We start from the raw sequence: 24,870 nt of genomic DNA, 5'->3' as shown, positions 1-24,870 counted from the left end.
AGGGACTGACTACCTTCCGTTACCGACCAAAGTAGCCGGTTTCGTGGTGCCCGGTACATAGCATCGTAGATCAAGTGTGGAGACATTACACCACTACGTAGCTGGTTCTGATTCCGTGCAACCATAAATGATATATGCAATGCTTTGCCGGTATGTACCATTATTGAGCAGTCAATGTAGTGTCCGCGTACAGTACTCTATACAGATAGAACGGAAACTGTACAGACATAATCAGAAATGGCTTCCTCTTTTCGTCTCTCTTCTCTTCTTTAAGCACAGACGATCCAATTTTGGCCTCCCACCTGGAAGGATACTACGAGTACTCTTTCGGACTGACCGTACGGGGCTCTTACCCTCTACGGCGTCCTGTTACAAGAACTCGGAAGGTACTGTACAGTGCTACGAGTCTTCTGCCAGCCGGCCAACTTACATCTAATAACGAGATTGGCTTCCGCATCAAGCGCACGTTGGTTCTCGCGAGAGCCGTTTCTGAATCGAGTAATGTAGAATTCATAAACATAATGATCTAACTTACGTTGGTAATGATCCATATATGCTCATATAGTGGATAGCGTAGGTCTGAGAACTGGGTAAAGTCCTAGAATGAGATCCTATCGATCTGGAGGGCCTGTTCCATACATAAAGAATATGAATGTTTCATTGCAAGACGTCTCCGGTGCGAGAAAACGTGACGATTCATGTGAATCAATTAATACCTATTCGGGCAAACGCTAGAATTAACCTTTTGTATGTAGCAATAACTCAGGCTTGCAGACTCTCGAGAAATAACAAACACATAAAGCATATCCAATAAGTAGTTTTTTCAAGTATCATCGTATAGAATACCCGATATGGCCTCCAGTGCGTGTCTAGCCTTTGATCGCACCAACTCAAATATCCTGGAAAGTTGATCGAGGGCGAAAATAAGCCGGCCACAGAAGTCGGCTGGATTAGGATATGGCTTAGAACCTTGTCTTATAGGTGTATAACATGGAAGGACGTTTAAGTCAAGTGTGACTGGGTAGAGGATGGGAGTCGGTTCGCCGTAGATAAGTCAAGGACTCTGCAATTGGCTATGCTTGTCAATAGGATATGGGATCGGCAGAGATACCTTCTTTCTGTACCAGATACTAGCTAAAACTCGTCTCCAGGCCATCCCAGTGGTCACTCTGGGGCTGAGACATCTTGATGTGGTATCGCGGTGACGATAGCAGACTAGCTGAGTCGATATATTGCCTGTGTCATATATTACCTTCGCGCCGAAACGATATGACGGAGGGTTCCACAAGGAAGTTCGTCCACCTGTAGATATCAGGTTTGTCATAGCTTTCGCAAATCTCTATTCCCAGATGTTCATACGTGAGTGATGCCATAGTTCGCTGGATTATCCGTCTGGGTGTATTGCCCAAGAATAGCTTTTGTCACTGAGGCAGTTGTTGCTGCTGCGAAAGGTTGCCATTTCTTGTTCTTGTGACTGTCTGCGTAGTCGCAGACTCCTTTCACACCGACGCATGGAGATGCGTTTGAGCAGTTGCGGAGCTGAGTCCGAAGTTTTTATCCAATCAGAGAACCCCATTATAACAGAGCACACCCCGCAGTGCTGCCGTACGTACTAAGCTTGATCTTTGGTTACATGTTGATTGCTTAGCTGTCCTGATTTCATCAATTTCAAACTGCATTTTATCTTCGCTAAGTCACACAAAATGTGTAGATATCATCGGCCTCTTCTGCATGCACCTATCACCCACTCCGCCTCAGGATCAGCGCCCTCAATCCCCGAGGCAACCCGGGCGTTAGCAAAGCGCCAACGTGTTGGGGTGGCAGTAGCATGTAGTCTTTGTCGCTCCAAGGAAACTCACGTCAGTCAGATCGTGTATGATTCCGACTGGCCTATCCTAGCTGGATACATACTAGACTTGGGATTTCTCGCTTAACGTTCCCCCATTCTACACGTTCAAACGCCGGAACGTAAATTCTTGTCGAACTTGTGGCACTTGACAGTAGCGGCAACAAGGGACTTCACGAGCAAGTAAAACAACAATGGTGAGGCTGGGTCATTGTAAATACCATGGCTGGAGTATGAGTCAAATCTCCCCTGTCGCCTGGACGAGTTTTACAGCATTACGAGCTCCTCATAAAGTTATCCAATCAGGACGCGCTCCAGGTCCGCGCCGTTGCCGCCCAACTCTTTCAGCTTCAAGGGTCCTTACATTAGAAGTCTCAATACGTTCAGCCGCACCAGGCTAAACGTAAAACCGCCCTGCACTCTACTTTTCCAGGATACATCTCCAAATTGGGCATCAAATGGTCAACCTCAGCGACTCTATGTAGACTGCCCGCGTAGAATTCACGCGAGGCGTTCGCTCATCGGAAGAATGATCCCCGTCGAGACATTGGAATCGTTTCAAAGAGACGGTTGGACTCTTAAGTAGAGACGGTACTGTTCAGCAACAGCATCCCCCCATGAATGGCAAGCGCAAGCGCCAAGTATAAGCTTTGGCCAAGGCAGACTTATCAACAAGGCAGACAACCCCGTTGCATCTGATCATTGGCAAAACGTTGCCGCCCCGCGTATGCTTATTGGATTGGTGGTATGTAGTTGTTTTACTCGATAAATGAGCATGACTCCCTATGCTATTGTGGCTTATAATAGCTGAGTCTTCTTCCGGCCAATGTTTTCTGTCCCAATCCTGCCATCTGTTTCTTGACGTTTGTCCTATCATTGTCACACCAACAACCACTTTGATCGCAATTGCCGCCCCTTCCTGTCTTTGATCATTGTTCACGATGGAGACACCTGGTAAATACTTGAGTCAGCGTGCGCCCGGGCGCGAGCATCTCCCGTTGTATCCAAAAGGGTTCATCGCCATTCGCATCGTTCAGCTCGTTCTTGCTGTTGTCGTGCTGGGATTGACTGCTTATGGTGTATCTCAGCTTGCCTTCGATGGAGATATTTTATCACTATTCTCTGTTCGTATTGTCAAGCAGTCTTGTTTATCAAGCTGACATGACGCAGGCTCTTGCTACATTGATCACCTGCATTTACATCATAGTTGCCGAGTTTGGTGCCCCAGCTCTCTACAACTACTGGGCCGTTCTGTCTCTGGATATCTTTCTAGTCGTCTTTTGGCTCATCTCATTCGCACTACTAGCCGCAGAAATCGCTCCATACGCCTCGGGCTACTGCACCTATTATTACTGCTACAGTCTGTCAAGCGCTGAGAAGACATATTTCGCAATCCTCGCCGCTGCAGCGGGTTTGGGTGGTGCGGAATTGTAAGCGAACCCGAAACCAGACACAAATATCGTTTTTTTGACATACCACACAGCCTGGCTTTCTTGGTCTCTCTCGTTATCCACAGTGTCATGCTTCACCGACACCGAAACGCTGGCCTACATTGCAACCCAATCACTTCGACATCTCAACCTAACCCAGCAGTCGCTTCCGCCAAGGTCCCAGCCAGTGCAGAGAAGCCCGTTGAGTACTCTCAAGGGCAACCCTACCCTTTGCAGAACCTGCCTGCACAAGGTTACACACAACAAAGTAATACAGTCCAGAATCAATCGCAGGCATACCCGCAACAACCCTACGCTTCGTCACAACAGCAATATTACCCGCACCAAGTTCCACAGCAAACACCTAGTCCATTATCTGCTCAGGTGACCGGAGGTGCGGTGCAACAGTCAGGTGTCGAGAACACCCGAAAGGATGCAGAGTCAACGTACGGCCACGGAGCGCCAGAGAATACCCAAGGTCCCTACGAGACATCTGGTCAGCCTGTCCAGAGACCAGCGCAGTAAAGGTGCTGTTGAATTCGCGCCCATGGTTCATGGGCACTTTTAAGTTGAAGCATAGTTATTCCATTGATGCTAGATCATTATTTGTGCAGTTTGAGGGACATAATCTCGATACAGAGCAATTTTGTAAGCGAGAGCGAATTTCACGTCACCTCGGTAGTCCCTTCGAGTGAAATGTTACGGTATGAGATTTGCTTCGAAATTTTAATCTAAGCAATGCCATCCTTTGTGGATATCGACCATGTCATAGTTAACCACTTAATGTCGCTCCTGCGCCGTGAAGGCGGCGAGAGTCAACTATTTGACCAAATGGGGGAGGCAGAGACGTGATGATAGGTTCACGAGTTTCTTGTCGAGATGATCACTCAGGTCATCGGCAGCAATGAGAAAAAGCGGTCTACGGTCCTTGTCACCACACGCGCGGAGCTCGGACATAACCTCGATAGTCTGGGCGACACTCACATGCCATGTTCGCGACTCCGTGTAGGCATCTTCGCGCTGCCCGTTCATTGTATACATCTGTTCTGAGGTTCAGTTCCAATAGTACAGCACAAGTCATGAAGATTCAGAATCACGCAGTGATCAGTGTTTGGATAGGCACATTAACCTGCCGAGTATCGGACGGGACTGAACTTGACCGGTGAGTAGAGAAATTGTAGTATTACTTATCGAACCGTACAGCTATATCCTTATCAAGCTGTGATAGCGAGGTCCTGAGTCCCATCCTCTCGGATAACATTTACTATGATACCGGGTGCGTCTAGACTCGACTATCTTCATAATTCCATAACTCCTTTCACATGTGCTCTTCACATCTCCGCAGATATAATCTCGTTAGAGAAAAGAAGAAGGAAGGTAGAATACAAAAAACGGTACGATCAGAATTTTGCAATTTATACCTTCTGCATAAGATGTGAGAGAACAGGCATGGGGTTGTTGATTCTAATATCGGCTCCTAATATGGTCAATGGTAGAGTAGTTGTATGTAGCCTATATACTTTTATATCTTTATGACCCGCTACAGACTTGCCCGTAATCGAAGCCTAGTCCTGGTCAGCAGTCAGTCGGTGGTGTTAGAGCTGTTCACTGATGCGTGTGTCTCGTCTTTATCATTTCTAAGTCACGGTTTAGCCTCTCAGCCCCACACCGTCAGCTGCATACATTCTTACATGATCCGAAACACTTCAGGCGTGGCAGCCAGGACGATACCTTCGCCAAGACCACAAACGCTTCGTTCGCCCTTCTTCTCTAGCCCCTCGATCAGTATGTTCTATTTGCGGGCGAACCGAAGATTGACGTCTAATTCTTCTTGCATCGCCCTTGCTCTTCTAGACTTGCATCTGGACATGTTCGCTCGGGGTACTCTTTATGAGCTCTATTTTTAGCGGTGCCGCCGAGGAACGCGCCGCCGGTTTGGCACTCCTTGATTTCCTGGACTAGTTGTTCAAAATACTGCAGTTTGTGGTATTGCGCCACGGCTCGTCGTTAGCGTTGGAGGGCATCCGTTCTTCCTACCTGGTCTAGGACGTGATCATAGCCGCGGAACAGATCAGACATGGACTACGTATGCGTGGTATCCGTATCCCACCGCAGGATCTCACGAGGTGCGGTATCGCAAACGATAACAAGCCACGTCTCGCAATCGTCAGACTCGTGTCGCCGCGCCATCCCGGTATCCAAAGAACAAAAGAAAGAGAGAGAGAGAGGAAGTCAGTCAGACCAGCTGGATGACAGGGTCTCCTCGGCCATTTGAGGGTGCAAGCTCGACGGGTCTCTTGCCGGGCTGGACGTCCAAATTCCTTTTGCGCGTACCTTGATGTCATTGGCATGCAAGAGCCCTCTTTCTACTAGAGACTTCCTTACTTCAACGAAAAAGCCGTCAATATATAGCTTATGGGGACGCGCATCTCCTCTACAAAGCAGACATCTCCACTTGTCTACAAGTGATGGTTCCCCAATGCACAGGTTGCATTCTGAGACCTTTGTGGCACCGCAAGTGCAAGGCCTTTTTCTAGGGCGGGTTTTCAGCCAAGTCTCTAAATCAAAGCATTCTAGGTGGATGCAATTCTTTCCCCGAACTGGCGTTTCCCAAAGAGCAAGACTGAAGGGGTCGGCTAGGTTTATGGTGAGGTAGCTCGTGACTATCATAATCTCGTCATCGGGATTGCATAAGCTACCAAGGCGTTGGTCGATTATAGCTTGTGTTTGCCCCGGGGAGGTGACGGAGTTTGCATCGAAGTTGGGTAGAGCTTGAATCGAATTGTGACTGAGAGTTTCGAGGACCTCAACAGCTACATAGGGGATTGCATCCTTATCGAATGTTTCGTGAACTGGTACCAATATAGGGAGAAAATTTCCGCCTGGTCTGACAAGTTGACCAATCTCTATTGGTTGATGTTTGCCATGGTGCTGCTTTTGTTTGGTCGCCCGTAGCTGATGGTTGATATGTATCTGTATGTGCTGTGGCCAGTAGCCGTCGGCAAGTACCCAGTCTTCTTCGGAGAACGGAGCAACCTTCTCTTTAAGACACACCCGCAGCCTCACGTGCAAAGAGGCATTGAAGTAAAAATTGGCTTGTGAAGGAGTCTGATCGGCGTTCCCATCTTTAGATATCTTTTCACATTCCTCCTTGGGCATATTGAATGTAAAAACGTGGAAGATGTTTTGTTGAGGTATTGGTGTGGGCTCCAAAGCCAAGTATTTGACGTACTGGTAATAGCGCTCTGGGGGGCTGAAAGGCCTGATTTCTCTCGATATCCGATTTGGAGAAGCAACACACTGGCCAGCATCCTGGAAATTGGAAGATGTGGTCATAAGGGTCCCTTGCTGTAGTTGAGGAGGCCGGGGCAATATGTTTGTTTGGAGGCGAGATGAAGAGCCTCGAGAAACTCGCGCGTGTCGTAATTGGGTGGTGTCGTTTTGACGCCAAACATCACGACTTGTCTGTGGTGACACTGCCAGATTTTGCGCCCAATGCGGTTGTGAACTCAGCCTCTGCCAGTTCTGCGGAACGTTCTGCGGATGTCCATTGACCATGATCGGCAAAGGTTGCGGCACACCAATAAAGTGATTGGACGTGGATGGTTGGAAATGTTGAACTTGTGCAAGCACGGGTTATTGATTGATTGATTGAATGTATTTAACGTTGGGACCGTCCCTTACTAGGGCAAACCACGCCTCCCAGAGCCATACATCGCAGGGTTTTGGAGGTATCAGTATCTACATACATTCCAGCCTGCGCACGTGCCAGTCCACGCTATTGCAGGACCTGAGTGAGAACACTCACTCAGTCCGTCAATTCAAACGGCCCTTCATCTCGGGCATGTCCTTGTGAAAAATCTACTCCTCTCTACAAAACGCGCCCACTGCGCACTCTTCTCCCCCAAATATTGTGTATAAGCCGCCCTTGGCATGTGCCTCGGGAGCAGTCGGTGTCCTTGCAATTTCTTACAGAAGAAAATATGCTCTGGTGTCTTTCTCTCTCCGCAAGTGCAGTGGTTATTGGAGTCCGTATGCCTGAATCGTTCATGATATGCTGCAAAGTCGCCGTGGCCAGATCTTGCCGCCAGGAGCCTGTGCAGCGTAGCCCTTTTGAATGAGACGAGGTTCTTTGACACCGCCGCATATGAATGCACATCTTCATATCTGGTTTCGTCTTGCGCCGCCCACCAGCGGGCAAAATCGTCTTTTCTCTTTCCTTTGAGATGTCGCCGTACCCATGCAACCGTAGGCAGACTGTCTATCCTCGTCTCGAGCATTGCGCCTTCCTTGGCAAGTTTGTCGGCAGCTTCGTTTCCTTCAATGTCCTGATGTCCGGGGATCCACTTGACCGTCACCCCAGGACTGTGCCCTGATGCAAGCTCCTGAAAACGCAGAAAGATGGCTTGCGACGATTCCGGAGGTGATCCATTTAGCCCGTCCACCACGCCATTGGAGTGGTGATCGAAGCTGTTCTGCCATAACCACCACTCCGTACGTTCTAATATTTAACACTCCTCTCGAATCTTTCTCAACTATGCTAAAATCTATTACCCGGCGCAAATATTGGTAAGTTATCTTCGCAAGCCACTCCACTGATATTTAATAGTTTCCAGATGGGCTGCTTAGACTGAAATACACTAGTGTAGTTTATATTGCATATAGATGGTGGTCGAGCAGATACCATTTTGAGCCGCATGTGGCTTACGCTATTTACGTCTCGACCCAATCAGGTATAGTGTTGATCACCTATTGGTCGCCTCAAGTGCACGGAGTCAAGTCATTTCCTTCCGCCTGAGCAACAACAGGCTGAATGATACGCTACTCTCCTACTTGCCGTCGGAGTTGGACTGGCGAAAAGCAAGATTCGGGATATCGATTTCCAGGCAGCGCCACCGACCGGGCTCGATTTTGCTCTACAGCGTTGACTCGGAACCAAGCCTGACTAGCTGCCTAAAACGGTCGCGACCATCTTGCGGAAGGTGTTTCCGGCCCAGTGAACGAAGCGAACGAAACAAACGTGCCGCATGCAACCACAACGACCTTTGGTTGCCCGCTTTTCCTCGGCGAGAGCGCACATGTTGTGTCCATTGGACATGTCAGCCGCATTATTGCGACTGTTTCAGAGTAAATTAAAAATCCCGTTTTGCACTTTTCGGCAGTGATTGGGCGAGAACATCGCGCGGACTCCGCTGAGCTGAACTGAGACATCACCGCATGACCTCGCATATCTTCTTAACCCATTGATTACGGCGCGGTAACCCACTGTTTTTTTGTGTGGCTAGTGACTTGCCAAGCCAGCTGCGGGAATTTTAAACCCCTTCAACGCAGGTTTTGATTGGACAGATATATATGCTAAGCAGTCTACTGTCGTACCTTAGCACAATTTTACCGGTGGTTTACCGCGCCGCAATCAATGGGATAAGCTACATGCCAGGTATGCAAGGCAAGCCAGCAAATAGCGTTTCATTGGATTTCTTTACGATAGATTAAAGTCATGCACTCAGCACATACACACACACATATATATAGACACACACAGACACACACATACATAAATTTATCATGCCTGAAACAATCTGGCGAACGGGGAACTAACACTACCAGACTGAGTCCTGTCCTGCCGCCATCGTACTCCTATCAACGACTTCGAGCAGCCACACCATGGTGCTCTTTAGGAAGACTGCGACTTGCCTTTGGCTAACACTTGTCCCTTCCACCCTTGCTATTGGGTGTATACCATCTACCGCAATTGCCTGGCCTACATCCAGCGGCTCTTCCGGTAGTGGTTCTGGTTCTGGTTCCCCAGGCGACACTTGTTCCGAGTTATGCGGCAACAACCCTGGGTGCCTTGAACTCTGCGAAGGAACCCCTGGACGTATGGGACGAAAGCTGAAAACTCGTGCGAGTCTTAGCTGTACAAGCAGCGAGAGTTGTTTCATGTACACAGACGGCACGTTGCTGTGTGTAGATACCGATACCGGTAAGCAGATTTTTATATTGTTTAAAATAATCTCAATGTTCTGTTCTGCCAGACAAGATAAATCAATAAATATCCTGACATGGACTTTCTTGGTCCTAGGCTCCTTCCATGATGAAACTGGTGGGAGTGGAAACATTGTAACTGGCGAATACACGTCGGCGAGCGAGGGGAAGACGACCCTTGCAACAGGGCAGACAGCTTCACGCACTGCTGGCACCGCTGGGAGCACAGCTACTTCAGCACTGTCGAGAATATCAATATCGTCATCCACTTCAAGTACAGGGATTGACAAGGCTGCTTCTACAAGTTCCACTTCTGCTACAACGACTACTGCAACGTCTGGAGTTGAAAGGGTTCGTGCATATCGTTCTGTTGGAGTTTTGAGTTTCATTCTGAGTATCTTTTTGTAATTAGCTAGATAAAGAGCACAGAGGTTAGTTGACAAGAAAGCGAAAGACTCGGGGTTTATCCGAATCACTGCTTTGTGCTTCATCTTTTTCCGGAACCTAGCGGAATCTGGTCTTTGGTTCCCTTTGATTATGCCAGCCCCGGCATTGTTATTGCAACTACGCGGAATAGTAGTGCAGTAAGTGCGGTTATTTACAAGATGATCTGAGCAAAAAGCATAATCATGCATGCCAGCAACCTATATATATGGGATATGTGCAAAATTCACTTGCTCCCACTTGTTCGTGTTTCTTACTTTACGATTCATATGTGGAAATTTGAGGTCATAAAGCGGAAGACATGAAGTAAATACTTTGCTAGATCTCGATTACATCCAATAACGAAGTTGGTTTCCGCATTAAGAGCAAGAATTTGTTTCTCGCGAGACCCGTTTCTGGATCGAGTATTGTCGTAGTATTCATGTAGCAATGTTCTGTGGTGGTGTACTGTATGTAAAGGGTTTCACGTCTGGAAGATGTCAGCCGCGTCCTCTAAAATTCAAATCTTGACTGTACAGATACACACACACACACACACACATGTTTATTACGCCCGGGTCATTCCCCTAGAGGGCAACTAACGCTATGCTACAAAAACGCTTCTCATGTTTCCGTCTTGACTCCGATTCGAGCCCATACTGCAAGACTATAATCAACCATCCAAAACCACTTATGGTCCTCGACATCCCTGTATGATACTGTTAGTTGTAGTGCATGGCAGATCAGCTTGAAGTTGACTTCTCCAAGTGTTCAGAGTCCTATCCTCGGCGACTGAAGCGCGACCTGCTGGGTTAGTATATGTTTGGGATGTCCTTTGTGCATCATTTTCTCCTTCTAAGCCTAACTCCCGACTTCCTTCACTGTCTGTTGTAATCGTCCTGTGGCGATTGCGAATCCAATTGTTGCTCGAACTGCTTTGAGGTCTGGTGTCCATTTGTTGTCGTCACTATAGGTCTTTCCACCAAGGTAGAACGAGATACTTCCTCTTCGGTCTTCCGTATACTGGAGCAGTTCGTTACGATGTGCGGTCCATTTCGTGCAGCGCATGACAAAGTGTTCTACAGTCTCTCTTCCGTATCCGCAGGCGCAATCTGGTGATGTTATTGCTCCAATTTGAGCTAGATAGTGGTTGAGCCTCGCCATTCCTGTCCGCAACTGGACTAGAATGCTGGCTTCCTTCCATGATAAGGCATCGTACAGTAGCCGGGTGTGTCGTCCGGGTAAAGCTATGTCAATCCGCTTGGAGAATGCACCGACGTTGTCTGGCAATACCGGGATTCTGCTTTGTATCTTTCTGGCATTGTTCAATGTGGTCGATTTGGCTCGAAACGGTGGTGTCCGTGCTAAGCTACCAGGGAGGGTGGCTTTGCGAGCAGCTTCCTTGGCCAAGCGTGCTAGAGCGAAATTTCCATTTCTGTTGGTGTCCCTGGCACCATTGTCAACATCTTCGTCGCCGTTGTTCTCATCATGTTCTTGTGGCTTCCAGGCAATAACAACCTTGTTACTCCGTTTTCGAAGCTGGCTTACACACGCGTAGAAGTTTGCAATCTCTTTCTGGCCGGACTGGTGGCACGGGTGTTTGAGACTCAGTGCAGCACCTTTGTTGCTCGTGAACACTATAAGTACACATTGCCGGACGTGTTGTGGCACCTTTCGCAGTCCCCGTACTATTGCGGCCAATTCCGCTGTGTAAGGGTTCTGCTCTTCTCTTGTCCCGACAGTCACAGAGTGTAACATGAATTTGGTCTTTGCCCAGCCAAAATCCGGAAGCCATATAGCCACCCCAAACCCGACCAGGTCATTCTTGGCTGAGCTGCTGGTAGCGATGCGGATTGCCCGTTGCCCGCTAGCTAGCTCAATGGCTCTTTCGCTCTCGTCGGTGAAGACCTCGACTCGCTCGTTCCACGGCTCAGCAGCATACGCGTCAATCGTCTCAAGTCTGCTTATCGGCACTTCGCTCATGTCTTCTGCAAGTTGCTGCATCGGCGAGATGAAGCGTGTGAACATCCGGAATCCTGCCGTCCGAAGAGGGTTACTACTTGGTAGTGCATGGATGTCGACCCATAGCTTGATCGCCCGCTTGGCGAAGCGACTTCGAGCTGGCAGGATGTGTGCTTCGGCTTCGGCGACTGCCGTGGCCACTTTGTTGAATGCGCTCACAATCGCTTGTGCGCCCACCTTCTGTACTCTGTTGACGATATGCATCAGCCGATCGCCGCACGCATATCTCCACACGTTTGATGCGTAGTCCAAAATGGGAGTCACCATGGCGGTGAACAGCTGTCGGGCCGTCGCCGGTGGCAGGCCCTTCAACCGTTTGAGCTCAATGGCTGCTTCCAGTGCCCTGCTCGACACTCGTGCAATATGCTGTCTATACCGTAGCTGAGAGTCCATCGTAACTCCCAGTATTTTGACCTTGTCTTGCGGATATACCCTCTCGCCCTTGATCAGGAAAGGGTTGTTGTCGACTCTGGCCGCCTTTCTGCTGAGATGGATGATGGCGGTCTTTTCCGCCTCGAATGTGGCGCCACTGCGACCCTCCCAGTCGAGGGCTCTGTTGATGATTGCTCGTATTCCTGCCTCGTTGGCTTGCGCAGTCGGTCCTGCCACCCATGCTGTGTAGTCGTCCACAAATGCGATGGATCCACCTGTCTTGTTGATGGGATGCTGCACGAGGTCTGCGTTGAAGAACAGGAAAAGAATTGGCGACAGCGGCGAGCCCTGAGGCAACCCTGCCTGTGGAAGTTCATGGCTCTCAGACGTACGGCCGTTGATCTCGATTGTGGCGGTGCGATCAGAACAGAAAGCATCAATCCATTTCGTCAAACTTGTCTGTATACCTCGGGCTTGCATTCTCTGGAGGAGCCGCTCTTTGCACACGCCATTGTAGGCGCCTTTGACGTCGAAACTAATCAGACTCACTACTTGCCGCCGTCGCCACGCCTTATAGATGTACTCTTGCAGCAGAAGCACTGCTTGTTCTGCTGATCTTCGCTTCCTTGCACCAAAATGGTTCGTGGGCAACAGACCATGCCCTTCTACGACGTACGAGATCCTTTCCGCCACGACCGACTCCAACACTTTGCCCAGGGTGGACAGTAGCGAGATTGGTCGCCACGCTTTGGCGATGGTGTAGTCTTCCTTGCCGGGCTTCTTCAGCGGGACGATCTTGGCATGTCGCCACTGTTGAGGCAGCACACCCTCGGCTAGTGATTGTCTGAAAAGTGCTAGTATCCTGTCTTTGACTACTGGCCACGTCTGTCGCCAGACGATCGCCGGTAAGCCATCTTCGCCAGGTGCCTTCCATGGTTTCGTCGCAAACAACTGTCGTTCAATCTCGTCGAGCGTGATAACGGGCATACTGACTGGCTCCCTTACCGTCGCCGTTCTCTCGTCTGCAATATCCTCGGGCAGTGGTGGGAAGAAACAACGCAGCAATTCCTCTGCTTGTTCATTCGTGTTAGTTGTCTGGCTTCCGTCCTGCTTTGTCAGCTGAGGAATCTTATCAAACGAGGCTCCACTTTGCGATTTTAGATACTTGGCGGCATTCCAGATGTTGGACTCATCGGCTAGAAAGTCACCCCAGTGTTTTCTCTTTTGTTCCCGAATGCTGGTGTGGTATTGCTTCGCAGCTGCTCTTGCTGTGTCCTCGAGCACCTGAGAGAAGCAGCCAGCTCTCCGCTCTGCTCTCGCCCGGTTTCTCCAATATGTATACACAGATCGCATCTGTGTCAGATCGCTCGTCCACCACCGCTTCATATGGGGCGATGTTTTGGCCCTGGGTGTGAGTTCATGAACTGCCTCGGATACTGCTGACATCAGGTGGTCTGTCTTTTGTTGCACCGTCTCCCCGGCCGGTATCATCTCTAGCGTTCGTTCGATCCGGCCATTGATCTCTTTCCAGGGTGCGTTGCGAAGGAGTAACCTCTCCCTTGGCTGACAGTCCACCATATCCATGTCTATTGTCGTCTCGACGGCTCGGTGATCGGACCCGTGCTCTGTCTTGGAGGCGTCACAGTGCATCATTCTGCTTGCTACTTCGTTGCTGGCCAGTACCAAGTCGATCGTTGTTGTCGATGTGCCCTTCTCCCACGTCTTCGTCCCTCGCGGCAGGAGACTCTGTAGCGAATAGTCGCTCATCAGGTCAATGATCGGGTCCGCTTCTCCTTGCCTGGCCAACGTCACATCGTCTCCTCCCCAAAGCTGATCGTGCTGGTTGAAGTCACCAACCAACATGACCTCCACGATATCTCCGCGCCTCCGCCGTACCTCATCCATCACTTCGCGTAGTAGAGCACACGCGTCCCGAAGAGCGTCCTGGTCGGTCGGCGGTATGTACACCGAGACTACCAACACCTTTCTCTCTCCTATCTGAACCATCACACCAGTCATGTCCGGCGACGCAATCGGCACCTGCTCCGCTTCCAGCTCCTTGTTTACCCACAGCATACTCCGGACCGCCCATCTCCCTTCCCTGGATACCGTAGGTACCATCTTCGCCCATTTATGGTGCGTCATTGGCACCGTCATTAATTTCCCTCCCTTCTTTCTCGCACGTGGTTCTTGTATAGCTAGGATTGCCGTTTCACTCAGATTCGTGTTGTTCATCAAGCTCTCTTGTGCCGCTGCCCGTCGGCCCACATTCAGTTGCACCACCTGGAACTTCCTAGTCATGGCGATCCGGGTAAAGCTTCGGGCAGTTTCGACTGAATGACTCGTGAGGGCCACCACAAGGCACACACTTGAGAACAGTCTCTGTGCATTCCTTGTGAGTATGGTCTTCCTTGGCGCATCTTCCACAGATCCGAGTATTCTTGCATTGGAATGACTTGTGTCCAACCTGCTGGCAGTTGTAACACTGCGATGGCCCTTCTCGACGCTCAAACACTCTCGTATAGCCTGATTCTCCTCCGGCATGGAAGAAGCCTTCCGCCAACAGCCTTCTGGCGTCCCCTGCTTTGGTCAGGTAGACTACCATCGATCCGTACGCCTTTGGCACTTCTTTTTTGCTCAGCCACGAGATCTTAGCCACTGTCGTTTCGTTTTCTTGCCCGAACGCTTCCGCCGCCCCTTGACGAATGTTTCCGTTCTCGTCCAGCACGGCGGTCCGGTTGACGCTATCGACCTTGATCGGGTACAGTTCGTCACGCAGTACTCTGGCTCCGCCAGTCACGATCTTCTCCGCAGCTTTCTTCACGAGTTCGTGTTCGCTATCGTCTCGGCAGACAATCTTGACTCTTTGCGGCTTTTTCGGGTCCATCGTCACAGCGCGGCATCGCCAGTCCTTGTGACCTTCGATTGATCGGATCTCCTTCTCCACGGCAGCTCGCGTCGTTCCGGCGTTCCAAACGTTCGCTTCATCCTCGCTTACTCTTGTGGTATCAATCGTGCAAAACAGTGTATCGGTGAAGTTCGACGGGGTCGTATTCGCTGTGCTGAGAGTGCGTACATTCGTGGGTTGGCTTGTCGGTGGTGTTCGTGCGATGGCTGCATAGGACGCCTGTGGGCTCGTTTGTGTGCTTGCGATCAGCGCCTGGCCAGCCTTGATTTCTTCCAGTTCGTCCCGTGCCGACTTCAACTCTGCTACGATATTCTCCATCTGACCCTTGACTTCAGTTAGGCTCTGCTGCGTCGTCGCATGCTGTTCGTTGATCTCCTCAATGACTTCTGACTGGTGAACAATCATTTCCTTCAACTCCTTCACTTGTCGCGCAGACAGCACCAGCATTTCAAGCACCTTCCGAGGGACAGCCCCCGCAGCGAGTTCAACATCGTCCTCATGGGTTCCAGTAGTCTTCTTTACGCCTGTCGTATTACCAGCCGTCGTCCGTCTCGTGGGTCTCGCCGCCGCTGCAGTGGCCGTCGTCGTTCGCGTCACTCGTTTGGCCGTCGTCGCGATAGAGTTCGACAACCCCACCACGATTTGCGGTTCTCCACGGTCCGCCATTTTGGATCCCGCACCCCGCGTCAGCTAGTCCTCGAACCACCTGTCAATACACTACGGTCTAATATCGCAGTAGAACGTCGTCTTTATAACAATACCCCTATCCGTCTGTCCTCAGTATCTCTTGTAATACAGTGAGTAACGAAATTAGCTTCCGCTCATATCCGCTCTAATACAATAAGAAAGAATCCGTTGTAGTACACACAAGATCAAAACCGGCTTCCTCCTTTTGTCTCTCTCTTTTCTTCTCTAAGCACAGACGATCCATTCCTGGCTCTAGCCTGTACGTATACCCTAAGTACTCTTTTGGACCGTATCAATTCTAATTCCAAGAGCGTGAGCTTTAGCCAGGCTCTTTCGCACGTATTGATACATCCACTACTACACATCAATTGTACGTTATCGAAGATAGATTTTGGGCACCGAATATATGCGTTCCGGGCCGAAAAGGGCATTTTTCAAGTTCCTGGTACGACAGAGGTTCAAAAGTGTACTTCCGAGTAGGAGCCAAAACTGGACTGTCCGTGCTCAAAGAGAAGAGAAGAGAGAGAAAGAGAGGAAGCCGATTTTGATTCTGTCTGTACCAGTTCTCGCTACAAGACGAAATTAGATCCTTTTCCATGACTATCAAAGTCCTTCTGATGGGTCTATTACAGTGAGAGGCGGAATGGGTGTCGCGGGTTTGGTCATATAAGATAATTAACAGGGTCCAATTCTGGACTTTTATGTTGATCGGCCCGACACCCTTGTACCCACAAGTACCAGTACCAAACGTCGGCCTACTTTAGCAAAAGGCCATTACACTTGATTCGTCGTGTCGCCTGGCTTCCCAACGCATCACATCTGTCAGTGGCTGGCCACTAATTGATTAAGATGAAATTTCAGTTCAAGGAGCAGTCACCGATTATATTGTATCTTAGTTCACATCTTGCAGTAACCCGCACTATCGATAAAAAGCACATTGGAATTACAGTAACGATAACTATCACTTGTTTGTACCTTCCGAAAACCGTCGATTATATAGAGAGAGAGATTGCAGCAAAGCGTTCTAGCTAATAGGCCACATCGCATGTCTTCTATTTCTGCAAATATCTGTTGCCTGGTAATATTGTTACCTTAAGGAAATGCGTAAGGCTCTTTTTAAGGCATCTCGGCGTGTGCTCTTTCGAACTTGCTGTGATGTCGTCGTATCTGCGTGCATTAATTAGAAGGTCTTATAGTGACCTAGCTTCTTAATACCGACTCACCCTGGATCTTCTGATTCAATTCTAGTAAAATATTGTGCAGTGTTTGGACCTCATGATGATGGGGTCCCAGCACTGCCTCGAGATTGTCGTGGGCGCCTTGATAGTATGTCCTCGCCTCCACAAGCTTGCCCTGATCCCATAACAAGGCTCCGAAACCCCACGTCGTATTGATTGCTGGTCGATATCTCGCGATATGTTGAGGTCCGACGGCTTTCTCGTACCCTCGAAGCGCCCGCAAGTACATCTCCTCCGCCTCTTGCATCTTGCCTTGGGCTTTGTAAAGGATACCTAGGTTGTTGACCGTGTCGAGTGTCGACGTGTGATCCGGTCCCCACGCATTCTCGTACCCTCGAAGCGCCCGCAAGTACATCTCCTCCGCCTCTTGCATCTTGCCTTGAGCTGTGTAAAGGATCCCTAGATTATGGAAAGCCGAATCCAAACCATCATCTCCATCTTGAAATGTGGCGCAAGACGTTATTGCATGTGCTAAAAGTCGTCTTTGAAGTAGCCAGAACTGATCGTCATCCTGTGATGGCACCTTTGATGCTATACACTCGAGCGCGAGCTTGTTTAGGCAGCCATCCCAACCCTGATTTAGTATGTGAACCGTCCAAGAGTGCAAGCATGCGTGAATGCTGTATCCCTTCGATTCGACCAGCTCTGAAGTGAAGCTGTATGGCTCAACGAACCCGTAGTTATGCAATATGCCCATCGCGCTATTAAAATTCAGCTCATCATGCAATTCATAAATCCACGCTGGGCCGTCATCACCATAGTGCTGGAAGAGTTCGAACCATACGTCTTCGTTATCAAAATAAGCGCACCATTGGAGCAGATTAGCGGCAAGGGAATTTTGTGACTTGATTTGCTCGTATGAGATTTGCCACGTAGAAGAGAGCGTGCGGTCTTGGTATGACCCCAAGCTTGGAGTGCTTGCATGAAGCCTCGCCCATGAAATCTTGTAAAGGCGAAGATAGTTACCGAGGCTTACCGGGACGTGCCTTAGGTATGCCCCAGCCGTGGCACTCAAAAGGCAATCCATAAATGCCGTGGAAACCCCCCGAAATGTGTATTGTCAGTAGCACAGAATGTAGACAAAGATCCCTTTTCAGACCGTCGTAGTCTTTCGATATAACTCGAAAACGAGTAACTGGACATATGGGAACAATGAGTCAGTTTTGTTCTTTCTGTGTTTGACAACTTACTATATAATACAATGACAGATGATGTTGTTGTTGATTTCATCCATCTCGTTCTACTACCACGGTTCACAAAGGCTGCCGCAATAGTAACAAGCACAAGCATCATCGAACACTGCGCAACTCTCTAGACCTTTCATCACCACGATGCAAGCACCACCTCCGCCACGAGCAGAGCGCGAAATCGATCGAGCGTTCGATCGAATCGACGGATGACTAATCAATCGACTGCGATCGAATCGAATCATACACCTCCTGTCGTTCGAAATGAATCATTCGATCCGTTACTGGATTGATTCGATTCGAGCGCGAGCGAGGAGCTGAAGATCGATGTGGTCGATTTCGGTCGATCCAATAAAACAGTCCAAGGCCCACAATGAAGGAATTATTAGTTAGAAACCAATCGGAATTGTCGCAAACTATCCCGAAGCCGCTTGATTGGCTAGACTTCAAATTACAGTGAGTTTTTACTCGGCAGTCAACTTTTTGACACAGGTCAACGACCAAACACTGAGCCATGCACTCGCGTACGTATCAATTGGGTAGCCGTGCCATTCCTGGATCAATCCAATCTTAGTCCCATTGATTAATTTGCCTGTCATCGCTGGCAAAACCGGTTGTACATATGTATTATTGTCTGCTGGGCTAAGGACCACCGACATGGACCAGTTTTTGACACCTCAAGAGCTCAATCCACGTCGCCGACCAGCAACACCCTCTGTAGCATCCTCACAACTTACCGCGAACAATACGCTGAGTCCTTTGTCGCAGCTGGTACCGGTCGAAGAGCCTGCTGATACACCAACGCAGACCCTGACAACACCGGCTTCTCAAAACGATGCATACCCCGACTATCAACTTTGGTGCATGGAGTGGTGGTGCCGATTTCCCAATTGCGAGTTAGACTTCAACATCAAGAATATGCGGGTCTGGTGGTGGGCTCATGGTTACCGATTGATCAACAAACAGTCTCGACTCCCGAAACACATCTGGGTGTGTTCTATCTGTGTTGCCAAATCGAAACCACCACCAACCGACACGTATACGTTCGTCTCGAGTACGTCCAAATCAATAGTCAACCACCTCAGGCGAGTTCATTGAATACGGCAACCTGTCCGAGCTGTCACGCAGGATCCTGATAGGGAACATCTATTGCAGTCAGAACAGTGGTTCGCTACGTTGCTGGATCAGGGCTTTATCAAAAGAGGTTCAGAGGACGATTTCGACTAGTGAGGGCATAGTCCGAAATGGCATGCGGCGTAAATGGCCTCGAAACTTAGGATAGCAATGTTTAATGGTAAATAAAGGTAGCAGAGTAGGCGCTCGATCGATTTGATATCGATCATTTCGAACCTGAGGCTGCTCGATTCGATTCGACTCGAGCAACACACCGTTCGACTCGATAACGATCGAACGTATGTCCTGAACCCATCGATTCGATCGAGAGGCACCCTCAGATCGATCGGTTCGATCGATTTCGCGCTCTGGCCACGAGCTCGACGGCCACAAGCAAGAGCTCACCTGGCACAGCTACGCTCCAATGGTCGTGCTGTTTTAGTAGGGGCCAGGGTACTAAGCCGGCCAGGATGCCCACCAGTATGCCCACCAGCACAAAGGGACTCACGGCGTTGCCTCCAAAGCTTGTTCAACACCGAGGACATCTCGCGGCCGATCCACTGGCAGATACCATGACTCAGTATGTCAGCCCATGGGTCGAGGCCTCCTGATCCTATACAGGACATGCAAAGGCAGATAGAGGACATGTCATTGTGATTAGACAATCTCTCTTCTCTTCTGACACAGTCCGTTGCAGAGTAAGTCAATCTGACGTTTCGTCTCCTCATTGTGCGATTGTGCCTAACTATTGTTCTTCAGGACGAAGGGCTTGTAAGTGTTGACCTTACTCCTTCACCATGAAATGATCGGTAGTATCCGTACTGATGACGGATTTCTTTTCTATTCAGGAGAGAAACGGTTGAGCAAGGGTCAGTTACCTAGACAAACTTTTATACAATTTGAATCTCCGACTGACGAGTTCGTAATAGATTCGAACATCAGAACGCAGAGTTGGAGACTTGGGTGATGAAGCTGAAGGAGGTCTTTGAGCCGGAACAGGAGGACTTCATGGACCCCTCACTATTCCAAGAGGACGCTTTTGTTCAAGAGTAAAGCAGAGGACTATTCGCAACTTGGCTGTGGCTTTGCATGGGGTACTGTGCTGCATCCTTTTTGGTCCTTAGACGAAATGGTGCAGTGCCGTACAGTACAGTAACATCCGGTGGTCTAATGAGTATGCTGGTACTGTAAAGCAGTGTGATGTGTTAATGGAAGAGTGTCCTTGGAGGCTTTGGTAGAGAACAGCCGACGGAAGTGGTGGAACACTTGAGGCTGGCGGTCTTGGATGTGCTGGAAAGCACCTTCGATGAGATTGAATAAGTCCTTCAACCCAAGGATACGACTCTATATGAGGGGCATTGTGGCGCTTGTCGGACAGAACTCACGAACGCGGATCTCCATATGTATCAGAGGTTTGATTGCGTAACTTGATCCTGCCCATATTCATGCCTTGACTGATCCTCTCCCAGTTGGTATGCTCGCGATGCGCCTCTCTTCCCGGTGGTACACCCTGCATCACAGGCGTTCATTATAGATTTGGGCGGTAGCAAATTTTGTCAGTCTACGGTCTGGATGAACCCTACAAGATCTGCTTGGGTCCACTCGAGAAATCAGCAAGACCTCGATGTTGTGGTGAGTTCCCTCAACGGTACTTCCGGACACAAGTCTCCTACGCAAGACTAGGCCACATATTGTGCAATGATTGTTTGGAATCAGCCAGAATAGACGAGAATTTAAGATGTCCTATGTGTCGAAGAAAATGCTGCGAAAGATCACGGTGCGAAGATAGTTGCCTTCAGATTTTCCACGTGTTAAGTTAAAGCATATGTCATAGATAAACGATGGAAACGAGTCTTGAGCGTGATCCAATCTTGTCATTAACAACGTTTGTCGTGGGGTGCATTTGTATCGACGCGACTCACCACCTCCTGTGGAGTAGTTGGTTGGAATATAGCGTACGGTGACGCCTATTGGAACGAGGATCTTTGGCAATATGGTCCAACCGCACCCAATATCTCATCCGGAAGACTGCTGTAAATCACTACTGCAGATATACATATATATATATATGGGAAGGCACCTCTGATCCTTGCGGGCAGAATATGCAAATCAATACATCACGTGTATGCGCGCGCTCATGAAGTAGCCATGACCGCCATTTCTCCGACATGATGTGGTCGTAATGATGTTGTATAGAACAGGTATCATATCCCATCTCTTAATGGAATGTTTTACAATGCAAAACAGACGGAATGACGTCGCGAACAGTCCTCTGCTTTACTCTTGAACAAAAGCGTCCTCTTTTAAACACTAACACTCAACACTAGGTCTCTTAACGTTATTTACCCTTCGAGGTGCTGCTGCCACCGCTGCTTTTACTGTTGTCGCCGGCCTGAGGCTTACCATCCGCATGGCCCTGACCTCCCCGAGCCATTTCCTTATTGGCTGGGCTAAACTCTAGCGGATTACCAACACCACCACCTTTGCCCATGGTGTCCTTCGCAGTCTCCGGTGATGTCTTCTCTGGGTTGAAGGCCGCATCCTCGTTGGCGGCTGCTTCGTCGTCTGTTCCAGATATTGTGTTGTCGTGCGCTTTTGGTTTAAGTGATTCCCGGTTCTGATCGTCTTTATAGGCCATGCATGTTGTTTGCGAAGTTTGGAAACTCTGGGTACAGCGCATAGGTAAAATGTGCGCTGTAGCTGGCGTGCGCAGTGCGGTGCGGAAGGGCATGAGAGACGGCATTTGAGCCTGGGAAGTATCTTTCTAAGTGCAACTCGGTGGATTGGGGAGGAATCGTCCAGGAATCGTTCTTAGATGTCAACTGAGTGAAGCAAACCAAGTCATTCGGGAATCATGGTATCATGAGCCGTCAACATGGTGACTGTCATAAACGAGAGAGTGACGTCAAGGCTCTTGATCTTGCAGTGATTAGTGCTAACACTGCCTTTCCAAAATTAGCCCCTTTTTAAAGAAGGCAAAAGAATAAGAGTAAAATTGGTGGGATCTTCTAAGACTGAAGAGAACGTAAGTACTGAAGAGTGATTGGCGCCTGGCTGCCAATTCCAAATGGGTAGTTTCGCTCAATGTGCTGTGCATGCATGGATGCTGCTCTCGAGTACGGTATGAAAGCGCGGCAGCAAAATCAGTCTTATTGCAACCACTAAGTCCGTGTACGCTTACTTTTTAAGGCCCACTTTCAGAGCAGTTGCTCACTAGCGCCGACGTCAGCGATGGTGCATAAACTACAAACCATTGTGGAAGTCGTATGATTTGGGAAAGTTTGGATTTTGCACACTCCATGACGTCGTACCGTCTACGCCGGGAACCCCGAGTTCCCCAGTGTGGAGATTGCTTCTCCTTTCATGGCAGAAATTACCGTTGTGGAAAGATAATTTGCGGAACCTGTACCAAACCAGTGCACGAAGGCAACTGTAGCAAGCCAATCCCCAAGGCACAGGGACAATGAACTTCTCAGTTCTTCGTCACATTCACGTAACTTATGACAACTCGATGAGTCTCTACTTCCGCCCCCCTTCTTCTCTCAGATTTTATAATCGTTTACCATCAATATATGAGCAACGGCGCTAGATGACAATCAAGCCCTTTCACACCGTACATGCACTTTCCACCAAGCCATTTCATTTGTTTCTTCGGCGGTCATGCAGCTTCTTGCAGACGAAATCTTACTCCTGATCATTGGTGAACTGGCACACCACGAGGTCTTGTCATGTCGGCGGGTCTGCAAGAAGCTCATGCGCGTCTGCAATTCCATTTCCTTCAAGTGCCTCAACGTAGGACCTAACTATCTCGGGATACAAAGTCTCATTAGACTGTCGGAAACCGATCTACGGTTGCACGTACGAGAAATTCATCTGACCTTCGAGGTATTCTATCCACAACGAGCCATGTCTCTCGCCGCGTTCACCTCGGCTCTACGCCCACATCCGCTCTTGTACAAGCCATCCGCTACAGAGAGATTCTTCAAAAGATACCAAGAGGCATTCTGCCAAGAAACAATGTGGGAACGATTTCTGATGCACGCCGCACCGTTGGCGACCTTGTTGGACAGATACCAGAACCTGGGCCATGTACAGATATCCCAGTCGTATGCCCACCATCCTGAGGACAAGCCTGACGGCAGAAATCCTATGAATGCTACAATATCTATTGCTGGACATCAGATGTTCCTGTCTATAGCCAACGGGCTTGCATTATCTTCGAACTAAGATTCGGGAGATGACACTCAAGGATATCAACCCACTTTATCATGATCGAGCAGATGTTCATAGATGACACTGCCTATGCAATGCAGTCAGGTACTGGAATTCGCTCAGGAGAAACCACGGCCATAGAGACAAACGATCAGTCGATTCCTCAGTTCAGGCCAACCCATCAGTTTCATCTCCAACCAATGGTGGCAATTCTTCTTCAATCTTCTCTTATGTTTGCTGGAAAAGAAGGTCTTCGTGACAGCATATTGCGGCTGACCGGCTGATATCCGAGAGCAAGGCTCTTTCGTCTCACTCCAGATCACAGCGACCGTCGGAAAATACTTCGGCTGATGACACCACATCAGTGACTTTCGATCGTGTCAGCTCCAGTACAGGCATTCATGCCAATGACACCTTTTCTACCAGTAACTCAACTGACAGGCAGACAAACAAACGACCAATCGCGTCTGAGAGCTCTCTTGGGTGGACACGACCTCTTCGCGCCAAAGAGGAGCATATCCAAAGGAGGACGGGTCAGCAACTAGACGGGCAACATAGCAGTGCACCGAGCTTGACTCTTAGCAAGGTTGGAAATGAGGAGGGCCCTCTGGATATAAATGGGACGCCGCCGACCTTTCCTCGCTGGCTTCGTTCTTTTCTTCTTCTTTCCACTAACTCTGCCGACTTGACATGCATCTCCGTCTTGTCGTCCATTTCACCTCTCCATCAAGCAACAGCAGCAGCAACAACAACAACAACAACAACAACAACAATAACATGGATACGGGTTTGCTTGATCCTGTCTATTGGATTGACTTCAGCCCAACCGAGGAAAAGACTATGACAGCGGTCGACGAGACAACATATCCACAAAACAGTGACAGCATGTTTGGGACAGAAGAGGTTGCGAGCCCCTATTTGCCATGGAGGATTGATCAGACTCCAGAGCTCTTTTTCGACTTGGAAGCGTATTTATTCGATTCCCTGCCAAATACCGATATCGTCACGCACTGGCATTTCGGCCAAATCTGAGTGAGTCGATAAGAGTGGTCGACGGAGTATAGGCACACCTGTGTAAATCTACGCTGTATCAGAGTACTGAATTCCAGTGTTCTAATTCGGCGTAGTGCTAAAAGTGACAGCTGCGAACTTACTTCGGACTGCAATTTCTAATTTAAAGTTCAGAGTGATCTTAGGGCAAGTCAACATCCCATGTAGGTTTCATCTTGTTTCTGTCAGGGATCTATATCCGGGATATACGGGCGAAACGGGAATCAATTTACCTCGCTCCTATCAGAATGCCTAGACCGGCCAAGTGGAGTTTGAGGTAGGCGCAGGAAGCCACGATCCAGGAGCTGTACTTTCACTTTGCTTACCAACGCCTGCGCCTGCTTCGCTGCAAGCTTCTGAAAAGAGCTTAGTGTGCGAGGAAGATTATTGAACATAC

At 49.2% G+C, this 24,870-nt stretch overlaps 9 protein-coding genes across 9 annotated transcripts; 5 read left to right on the top strand and 4 right to left on the bottom strand.

The window, feature by feature from the left end:
* Positions 1-1,353: 1,353 nt before the first annotated feature.
* BKA67DRAFT_519313 (uncharacterized protein) lies at positions 1,354-1,515 on the bottom strand (the record flags this gene model as incomplete). Its single annotated transcript, XM_046098090.1, has 1 exon — positions 1,354-1,515. A coding segment is annotated over one exon (162 nt), but the record flags the coding sequence as incomplete, so codon positions are not given.
* A 1,272-nt stretch (positions 1,516-2,787) lies between these two features.
* Positions 2,788-4,094, top strand: BKA67DRAFT_692591 (uncharacterized protein; the record flags this gene model as incomplete). Its single annotated transcript, XM_046109215.1, has 3 exons — positions 2,788-2,970; positions 3,017-3,276; positions 3,330-4,094. 3 exons carry the CDS (start codon positions 2,788-2,790, stop codon positions 3,799-3,801), a joined length of 915 nt encoding a protein of 304 aa, XP_045957668.1. The 3' UTR covers positions 3,802-4,094.
* A 1,414-nt stretch (positions 4,095-5,508) lies between these two features.
* BKA67DRAFT_678784 (uncharacterized protein) lies at positions 5,509-6,612 on the bottom strand (the record flags this gene model as incomplete). Its single annotated transcript, XM_046108860.1, has 1 exon — positions 5,509-6,612. One exon carries the CDS (start codon positions 6,610-6,612, stop codon positions 5,509-5,511), a length of 1,104 nt encoding a protein of 367 aa, XP_045957667.1.
* Positions 6,613-8,683: 2,071 nt separating this feature from the next.
* BKA67DRAFT_319351 (uncharacterized protein) lies at positions 8,684-10,022 on the top strand. Its single transcript, XM_046096176.1, has 2 exons — positions 8,684-9,259; positions 9,359-10,022. The coding sequence occupies exons 1-2, from the start codon at positions 8,941-8,943 to the stop codon at positions 9,667-9,669; spliced, it is 630 nt and encodes a 209-aa protein (XP_045957666.1). The 5' UTR covers positions 8,684-8,940; the 3' UTR covers positions 9,670-10,022.
* A 7,139-nt stretch (positions 10,023-17,161) lies between these two features.
* On the bottom strand, positions 17,162-17,747 carry BKA67DRAFT_606880 (uncharacterized protein; the record flags this gene model as incomplete). Its single annotated transcript, XM_046105367.1, has 2 exons — positions 17,668-17,747; positions 17,162-17,612 (listed from the first exon to the last, which is right to left on the bottom strand). Coding segments are annotated over exons 1-2 (477 nt in total), but the record flags the coding sequence as incomplete, so codon positions are not given.
* An 825-nt stretch (positions 17,748-18,572) lies between these two features.
* BKA67DRAFT_319263 (uncharacterized protein) lies at positions 18,573-19,372 on the top strand. The gene has a single exon (XM_046096175.1). The coding sequence runs from the start codon at positions 18,756-18,758 to the stop codon at positions 19,194-19,196; it is 441 nt and encodes a 146-aa protein (XP_045957664.1). The 5' UTR covers positions 18,573-18,755; the 3' UTR covers positions 19,197-19,372.
* A 2,037-nt stretch (positions 19,373-21,409) lies between these two features.
* On the bottom strand, positions 21,410-22,389 carry BKA67DRAFT_569367 (uncharacterized protein). Its single transcript, XM_046103109.1, has one exon. It carries the CDS (start codon positions 21,952-21,954, stop codon positions 21,550-21,552), a length of 405 nt encoding a protein of 134 aa, XP_045957663.1. The 5' UTR covers positions 21,955-22,389; the 3' UTR covers positions 21,410-21,549.
* Positions 22,390-22,871: 482 nt separating this feature from the next.
* On the top strand, positions 22,872-23,438 carry BKA67DRAFT_537071 (uncharacterized protein; the record flags this gene model as incomplete). The annotated part of the gene is made up of 1 exon (XM_046100252.1): positions 22,872-23,438. One exon carries the CDS (start codon positions 22,872-22,874, stop codon positions 23,436-23,438), a length of 567 nt encoding a protein of 188 aa, XP_045957662.1.
* Positions 23,439-23,755: 317 nt separating this feature from the next.
* Positions 23,756-24,455, top strand: BKA67DRAFT_692587 (uncharacterized protein; the record flags this gene model as incomplete). The annotated part of the gene is made up of 1 exon (XM_046109214.1): positions 23,756-24,455. A coding segment is annotated over one exon (512 nt), but the record flags the coding sequence as incomplete, so codon positions are not given.
* Positions 24,456-24,870: the final 415 nt, after the last annotated feature.

Source organism: Truncatella angustata (genome assembly GCF_020726525.1).
Source record: "Truncatella angustata strain MPI-SDFR-AT-0073 chromosome Unknown BKA67scaffold_5, whole genome shotgun sequence".
Taxonomy (NCBI): Eukaryota; Fungi; Ascomycota; class Sordariomycetes; order Amphisphaeriales; family Sporocadaceae; genus Truncatella; species Truncatella angustata.
Note: the sequence above shows the minus strand (reverse complement) of the source record. Positions and strands in the feature narration are given on the sequence as shown.

Bases quoted from the DNA above. Each gene is read 5' to 3' on its own strand.
- BKA67DRAFT_319351 (XM_046096176.1), top strand. From the start codon at position 8,941: ATGGTGCTCTTTAGGAAGACTGCGACTTGCCTTTGGCTAACACTTGTC. The intron at 9,260-9,358 runs GTAAGCAGATTT...TCTTGGTCCTAG, and splicing joins GTGTGTAGATACCGATACCG to GCTCCTTCCATGATGAAACT.
- BKA67DRAFT_319263 (XM_046096175.1), top strand. From the start codon at position 18,756: ATGGACCAGTTTTTGACACCTCAAGAGCTCAATCCACGTCGCCGACCA.
- BKA67DRAFT_569367 (XM_046103109.1), bottom strand. From the start codon at position 21,954: ATGCCGTCTCTCATGCCCTTCCGCACCGCACTGCGCACGCCAGCTACA.